The sequence below is a fragment of the Chelonoidis abingdonii genome, unplaced genomic scaffold, assembly GCF_003597395.2.
Source record: "Chelonoidis abingdonii isolate Lonesome George unplaced genomic scaffold, CheloAbing_2.0 scaffold0397, whole genome shotgun sequence".
NCBI classification, from domain to species: domain Eukaryota; kingdom Metazoa; phylum Chordata; order Testudines; family Testudinidae; genus Chelonoidis; species Chelonoidis abingdonii.
The window spans coordinates 11,835-19,923 of record NW_027424658.1 but is presented as its reverse complement, the minus strand read 5'-3'; the positions used below and the strand labels follow the sequence as shown (position 1 = coordinate 19,923).

The 8,089-nt window shown below is 48.5% G+C and overlaps 1 protein-coding gene across 5 annotated transcripts; it reads right to left on the bottom strand.

Moving 5' to 3' along the window:
• Nucleotides 1-8: 8 nt before the first annotated feature.
• Nucleotides 9-7,509, bottom strand: LOC116824749 (zinc finger protein 3-like). 5 transcript variants are annotated; one of them, XR_004373697.2, is made up of 4 exons: nt 7,375-7,509; nt 5,455-5,585; nt 1,852-1,979; nt 9-341 (listed from the first exon to the last, which is right to left on the bottom strand). XR_004373697.2 is itself a non-coding variant. In XM_075061383.1 (4 exons), the coding sequence occupies exons 2-4, from the start codon at nt 5,547-5,549 to the stop codon at nt 186-188; spliced, it is 312 nt and encodes a 103-aa protein (XP_074917484.1). In that variant the 5' UTR covers nt 5,550-5,585; nt 7,375-7,509; the 3' UTR covers nt 9-185. The 5 variants fall into 5 exon arrangements, 1 of the variants encoding a protein (XP_074917484.1); XM_075061383.1 differs by having other exon boundaries at nt 1,919-1,979; XR_004373698.2 differs by lacking the exon at nt 5,455-5,585.
• Between the last annotated feature and the right edge of the window lie 580 nt (nt 7,510-8,089).

Here is an 8,089-nt window from a genome sequence, read left to right as displayed (position 1 = left end):
AAGTTTTGCCTTAGCAAAGAGATGGTGTCGGCGTTTGTGCTGTCCTGCGCTTGTGCTCTGCTCCCAAAGTGTTCTGTAGCGGGGAGGGCCGAGCATTGGTCTGCATCTCACTGGCCTCTCTGGGTGTCGCGGAAACAGGGCAACGCTGAGGGTGTATTGTGAACCTTAACTCTTCATTTCCCCTTCTAAGAACCGAGGGGATGGGAATCCTTACCCAGCGAGGTCACATTCTTGTAGTTCTCCTGCATGACGTGTCTGTAGAGGGCTCTCTGAGCGGGGTTCAGCAGAGCCCACTCTTCCCTGGTGAAATACACAGCCACCTCCTCGAAAGTCACCGGCCCCTGAAAAAGAAAGAGCCCTCCACTTTGCACCTGCTGCCCAGTGACAACCCCACCGCTCATAGGGGAGAGGGCCAATCACATGGAAGCTCTGAGAGGCAGGCAGGATCCCACTCCCTCCCCATCAGAGCAGCCAGGAGGCATCAGGGGGAGGGGAGAGAGAGCCCCTCGCCCCTTCTAGCAGACAGAGATGGGAGGGGTCTGAACATTCAACATTCACCTACCTGCCAGAGGCTGATACAGGTGATGGAGCCCCCAGCAGGGTCCAGGGACAGGACCCCTGGCAGAAATCCCAACAGCCTCCCCAGTGCCAGCAGTTGGATGGGATGGGATGGGATGGGATGTCTTCCCCAGGCCTCACTGGGGGTTGCCCTCTGGCTAGTAGGTTCAGACTCCAGTATTGGAGGTTGCTACGTTTCCCCAGCCCAGTCCAGGGGGGTTGACAAATTAGGGAATTTCCACCCAGAAATCCCATGGGTCTGTTGCTAGAATCTAGGCACCACTGTAAACAAATCCCAGCTGGTTTGTCACACCCTCTCCCTCCCCCTTTCTCCACCCTCGGTATTTCCTGCACCCACCCTCCTCCTGACCACCCCCAGAAGCACCCACCTCCTATGTCTTTACTGTCCTTCTGCCGCCAACAGGAGCCCACTGTGCCGAAGTGGGAATGTTTTAATGTTGTCTGAATACTGTGTGGGTGCCTCAGTTTCCCCTATGCCCTTCTTAAGTATCTAGGTGGGGGGATCAGGGTGTGTGATTGTTGCAGAGCCCTAGAGACCGGTGTGATGGTGTCTTCACAGAGAATGGCCAACACCCTGTCTCCCCGTAACTGATGGCCTGGGCCCCTTCTCCCCTGCAAGGTGCCAACTGAAGGTGTTGGAGAACAAAGAGATCAGGTGGTCTCCTGGCCCGGGAAAGAGATAAAGGCCAGAGGAGGGGCTGGAGGGAGTTTCAGTTTAAAGCTGGCTGGGGAAGTGGAGGGAGGCCCAGAACTTGGCTCTGGGCTCCCTAACCCTCCCATGATGGACCTGACTTAGGGCTCCTGTTTCCTGTACCTAGACGCTCTGGTCTGAACCGTGTTCCTGTCGTCTAATAAACCTTCTGTTTTACTGGCTGGCTGAGAGTCACATCTCACTGTGGAGTTGGGTGCAGTGCCCTCTGGCTTCCCCAGTACCCCGCCTGGGCAGACTCGCTGTGGAAGGGGCTGCTGTGAATGCTCGAGGTCAGACCCAGGAAGGTTGAAGCCCTGGTGACAGTCTGCTCAGAGAGAGGAGGCTCCCCCAGAGTCCTGACTGCCCTCGTATGGAACAGTTCCAGAGCATCGCCCGGGGGCTCCGTGACAACTGACAAATTAGGGAATTGCCACCCACAAATCCCATGGGTCTGTTGCTAGAATCTAGGCACCACCATAAACTAATCCCAGCCGGTTTGTCACACTTTCTCCCCCTCCCTTTCTCCACCCTGGGTATTTCCTGCCCCCTCCCATCTCCTAACCACCCTCAGAAGCACCCACCTCCTATGGCTTTACTGCCCTTCTGCTGCCAACAGGAGCCCACCAGCAACTCCCCGATAATCCCTACCTGAGCTGGCCCCACAGCAGCCATTTCCCTTCCCTGGGAGGATGGGATGTGACACTGCAGCCTGTCAGGGCAAGAAGGGGACATTTCAGAACAGGACAGTCACGTCACATCACAATTCCCCCCGGCTCTTTCCTCGCAGATGGATGTTCTCGACTGTCATGCAAATAAGAGAAATATTCAAAACACAATTAGTAATGGGGGGGGACACGGGACTTTAACTACCCAGATACCTGTTAGAAAAAGAATTCAAACAAACAAAGTGTCTAATGAGCTCTTGGAATGTGTTGGGGACACCCGTTTGCTTCAGAAGAAAGACGTAGTAACCAGGGGGACGGGCATTTCAGGGTTGATGCTGACTAACCAGTGGGAGGACAGGAGAATGGACTGTGAAAAGGCTCCATACTGCCACTGACTCATGGACGCTGTGACACTACTGAGTCAGGTGGTCTTGTCACCTGATACTCAACATTACCTGGGACTTCTTGTAACTTTCCATGGGAAGGGAAAGGTGGGGCAGGGGGTCAAGTTTGGGAAACAAAAGATTCCCATCTTGTGTAAATCCCATTTAAGGGTGGAGAGAAAGGCAAACGAGACTCCTCTTTTCTGTGGCCTGTCTGCCCAAGAAGAAAGACTGCTAAAGCCACCTGAAGCCAAGGCCAGCAGGGAGTCCAGACGGAGACAGGGGTCCAGTCTGAACAGAAACGTAACTGGAACTCTGAAGCACAGAAACTTTGCAACCTGCCTCATAACATTTAGGGTAAAAAATTACATTGTGTAACCTGTTTTTAAGTAGATTGAGCTTAACTTGTGTATTCTGCTTTGTTCTGTCTGTTCTCTCTTACATTCACTTAAAATTCCCCTTTTGTAGTTAATAAACTTCTTTCTTGTTTATAATATAACCCAGTTTATGTAATTTCTAATGGGGGGGAAGAGGAGAAGTTGTGCATATCTCCCTCCACATTGATGGAAGGGGTGATTTTCATAAAACCTTTGGGTCTGTACCCCTTAAAGGGAGTGGGCACCAGAGTGTTGGGGTAAGACCCTAAAGCTGAATATTTCCAGAATGGATCTGTCTCTCTGTGAAGCTGGGCGTGGCTCTGCCGCGTGCTTGGCTGGAAGAGGCTCGTGAGCCTAATCTGGCCAGGTAAAGGGCATCCAGGCTGGCAGATCACGCTGCCTCAGTGGCACCCCAGCACGTCAGGTGACACCCCAAAGGGCCAAACCCATCACAGCAAGGTGCCATGTGAACAAAATTCTAAGGAGAATAGAGCTCAGGAGAGCTGGCAGTTTCTCAGAGACAGGACTAAAGGAGCAACAGCAAACGATCCCAATGTGAAGGAAGGACAGAAAGAATAGTAAGCTGCCAGTACAGCTCCATTATGCGCTCTTTAACAATGAGACAATAAAAAGAATCCTACAAAAATTTCAATCATAGACAAATTCCTATGGGTGAGTACAAAAGAACAGCACAAGCATAGAATCACATTGCAACAACACATCATCATTAGGATAAAACTAACCTGTCTCACGATGGTCTAAACCCAGCTCACGTTCCCTATTAGTGGGTGAACAATCCAACGCTTGGTGAATTCTGCTTCCTAATGATAGGAAGGGACCTCGAGAGGTCTCTAGCCTAATTCTCTGCACTCATGGCAGGACTAAGTATTAGCTAGACCATCCCTGAGAGGTGTCTTATCCAACCTGCTCTTAAAAATCTCCAGTGATCGATATTTCACAACCTCCCTAGACAATTTATTAAAGTGCTTAACCACCCTGACAGTTAGGAATTTTTTCCTAATGTCCAACATAAACCACCTTTGCTGTGTCAAAGTTAGACTCAGAACTCACAGTTTGTCAGACCACTCGGTTTTATTAGCACAGCTCTCTGCTACTAACACCCAGATAATGTGAGCACCATGCAAGACACAAACTCTTATTTATACAGATAAAAGGGCGAGAACTGAACAAGATAACAAAGGAAGCAGAACGTGATAAGTTTACCTGGGCTAGCCATGCATATCTTATTTCCTTACTAACTATTACCGATCTTCTCTTAATGTTTCACCATTAACACCATTGTTTATGCCTAATGTTTCTTTTCCTGGCACCTGTATTTCAACATTTCTTAATTCTGCTTAAAGGTACATACAACATTTCTTTAATCCATTCTTATTTTTGCAATATAATTCATTCTATTTTCACAGCAGCAATTTAAGCCAATTGTCCTTGTCCTGTCCTGAGAGGTTAATGAGAACAATTTTTCTCCCTTCTCCTTGTAACAACCTTTTACATGCTTGAAACTGTTATGTCCTCTCTCTTCTCTTCTCCACACTAAACATCCAAGTTTTTCAATTTTCCCTCACAGACTTTTCATCATTTTTGTTGGTCTTCTCTGAACTTTCTTCAAATCTTTCCTGAAATGTGGCACCCAGAACTGGACACAATACTCCAGCTGAGGCCTAATCAACACAGAGGAGAGCAGATGACTTATTGTGTCTTGCTTACAACACTCCAGCTAATATAGCCCAGAACCAAGTTAGGGTTTTTTTTGTAACAGGGTTACTCTGTTGACTCATATTTAGCTTGTGATCCACTATGACCCCCAGCTCCCTTTTGGCAGTGCTCCTTCCTAGGCAGTCATTTCCCATTCTGTATGTGTACAACTGATAGGTCCTTCCTAAGTGGAGCACTTTACATTTGTCCTTATTTGGTCAGAGAAGGGCAATTAAAATGATTAGGGGTTTGGAACAGGTCCCATATGAGGAAACATTGAAGAAAGCTGGGACTTTTCAGCCTGAAAAAGAGGAGACTAAAAGGGGATATGATAGAGGTCTATAAAATCATGAGTGATGTGGAGAAAGTGAATAAGGAAAAGTTATTTATTTGTTCTCATATTACAAGAACTAGGGGCCATCAAATGAAATTAATGGGCAGCAAGTTTAAAACAAATAAAAGCAAGTTCTTCTTCACACAGCGCACAGTCAACCTGTGGAACTCCTTGTCTGAGGAGGCTGTGAAGGCTAGGACCGTAACAGGGTTTAAAAGAGAACTAGATACATTCATGGAGGTTAAATGCATTAATGACTATTAACCAGGATAAGTAAGGAATGGTGTCCCTAGCCTCTGTTTGTCAGAGGGTGGAGATGGATGGCAGGAGATCACTCCCTTGGGGCACCTGGGATTGGCCACTGTGGGCAGATAGGATGCTGGGCTGGATGGACCCTTGGTCTGACCCAGTACGGCCGTTCTTATGTTCTTAAATTTCATCTTATTTACTTCAGACCATTTTGCCCAGATCATTTTAAATTTTAATCCTATCTTCCAAAGCACTTGCAACCACTCCTAGCTTGGTGTGGTCCACAAACTTTTTAAGTGTCCTCTCTATGCCATTATCTAAATCACTGACGAAGACATTGATGAGAACCGGACCCAGAACTGATCCCAGTGGGATCTCACTCGATATGCCCTTCCAGCTTGAGTGTCAGCCACTGAGAATCACTCTCTGGGGACAGTCTTCCAACCAGCAACGCACCCACCTGGTAGTTCCGTCCCAGTTGTACTTCTCTAGTTTGTTTAGGAGAAAGTCATGCAAGACAGCATCAAAAGCATTACTGAAGTCACGATATACCATGTCTACCGCTTTCCCTCTATCCACAAGCTTGTTGTCCTGTCAGAAAAAAACTCATTAGGGTGGTTTGACACAATTTGTTCCTGACAAATCCATGCTGTTACTTATCACCTTATTATCATCTAGGTGTTTGCTAATTGATTGCTTAATTATTTGTTCCATTATCTTTCCGGGGAATTAAAAGAAGCTGATTGGTCTATAATTCCCCAGATAATAATTATTAATGAAGAAGAGGAAAAAACAGACACCACAATAGGGAAAGAACAAGTTAAAAATATGTAGATAGACTAGATATATTAAAGTCAGCCATTAAATTCATCTTAGCTCAAGGAATTAGCTGAGGCAACCTGGGAACCATTAGCAAATATCTTTGAGAACACCTGGAGAACGGTGAAGACTGGAGATGGACAAACGTTGTACCCATCTTTTAAAACAGAACTGGGGAATAAAGTCAAGCCTTCCTTAGATACCTGGAATGAACAAATGATTAAACAATCAATTTGCAAGCACCTAGAGGACAGGAAGGTGATAATTCAGAGCCAGCCTGGATTTCCAAAAACAAATAATACCAAGTCAATCTCATTTCCTGCTTTCACATGGGGTACTGGACTTGATCCAGGGGACACTGTAGATAGGACATATCTTGATTTTAGTCTGGCTTTTGACCCAGGCCCCCATGACATTCTCACAGTGAACTAGGGAAATGTGGTGCACATGAAAGTGCTAATAAGTGGGTGACAATGTTGTTGGAAGGCTGCACTCAGACAGTAATCATTAGTGGTCCAACAGGAGGATGTATACAATGGGGTGCCCGGGGGCCAGTCCTGGATCTGATATAGTCAATATTTTCACTCATTACTTCGATAACGGACCGGAGAGCATGCTGTCTAAATATGCAGACAGTAGCAGCTGTGAGGGTTACAAGCACGTTGGAGGACAGAATTAGAATTCAAGGTAACATTTACACACGGGAGAAGTGGGCTGACTGAACAAGATGAAATTCAATAAAGACAAGTGCGAAGTACTAGACTTAGGAAAGGAAAACCAAACGCAACACTACAAAGTGGGGACTAGCTGGCCAGGGGGCAGTACTACTGAATATGATCGGGGGCTATAGTGGATCATAAACTGAATCTGAGTCAATTGTGAAAAACCAAACGAAGCACTGGACTAGATTAGCAAGAGAGGTGGTGGAATCCCCACCACTGGAGATTTTAAGGACAGGTCAGACAAACACCTGAGCGCCGGGGGCCGGACTAGCTGCCCTCTCACGGTTCATTGCAGCCCTACAGTTCTAAGACTCTATGCAGGGCAAATGCTTGGCCACTTGATTACAGCACTGACTGGCCCCTCCCACGAGCACTAAACCACTGAGACATTTTGAAACCCTCCCAGTAACAAGGTCTGGGAACTGAATGGGAGAGAAGCGCAGAACAAAAAGGAGTGATCCTGGGGGATTCCCCAGGACAGCACACTCCCACAGCATGGGGAACAGGGAGAGTCAGGAACTGTCTTTTCCTCTTCCTGCACCTCACCTTGCTCACAGGAAAGTGAATCTGCCCAGGGATGCAGCAATAAGTATGTGGAGATCTGGGAATCTCTCCCCGCAATTATTTCTCCCAATGCCCTTTTCAGTCTCTCTCCTTTTTCTCCTTGTGTCTCCCTTCCCCTGTCCCTCCCGCTCTGGCTGACAGCCAGTCCTGGGGATTCGCCCTCCAATGGCTGGATCGGCTCCTGCAATTGCTAAAGGGGGAGAGATGTGGGGTGAGGAGGGGCTGTTTGTGCTGAGTCACACTCATATCCAGTTTGTGAGGTCTCTATGAATCACCTGGCGTCTCTGGCTCAGATGTCGGTGTGGGCAGAGCCTTGGGTTGACCTATGGGGCTAATTACAGCTGGAGAAAATCCTCTTCTTGGCTGGGCGCAGAGGAAGCTTCACTCACAGTCACTCCCCAGCCCCGATCCCGCTGGGGGAGCAGCAGCTGCTCAGCCTGGGCTCCCAGACCACAATCGGGGCAACAGCATCTGACCCAGGAAGCTCAACCCCAATATCCTGAGCAGAGAAAGAGACGGAGAGAAACTGAGTCACTTTTCCCCCTTTGGCAACAACTGAAACCCCCTCCCCACCGGGACACGCCCTGATCTTATCTGCCCCCATGTTAATCTGGAGTCACTCCCTGTTCTGCCTTGCAGTGACTCCGGATTAACATGCGCCCACCAGAAACGTGGCTCAGGAAGGAAGCGGCCACACTCCTTTTAAAGGGATCATTGCAGCTGGGGATCGAACCTCCATCCGCCCTCCTCGCTCCCCATGTACTGAGAGGGATTCACAGCAACAGCTTTCCAACCCCCCTGCCTGCCCCCCCATTTCACACCCTCTGCCCCTCCCCCATCCCTGGACCGCCTTCCCCATGGTCACACCGCTCTGCCCTGCCCCCGACCCGGCCAGCTCTGGGAGTCTCCATCCAGCCAGGCTGTGGAATTGGGTTGAGGGGGGCCGCTGTAGAGCTGGAGGATGGGGGTGGCTGTGGGAGCCTGTGGAGG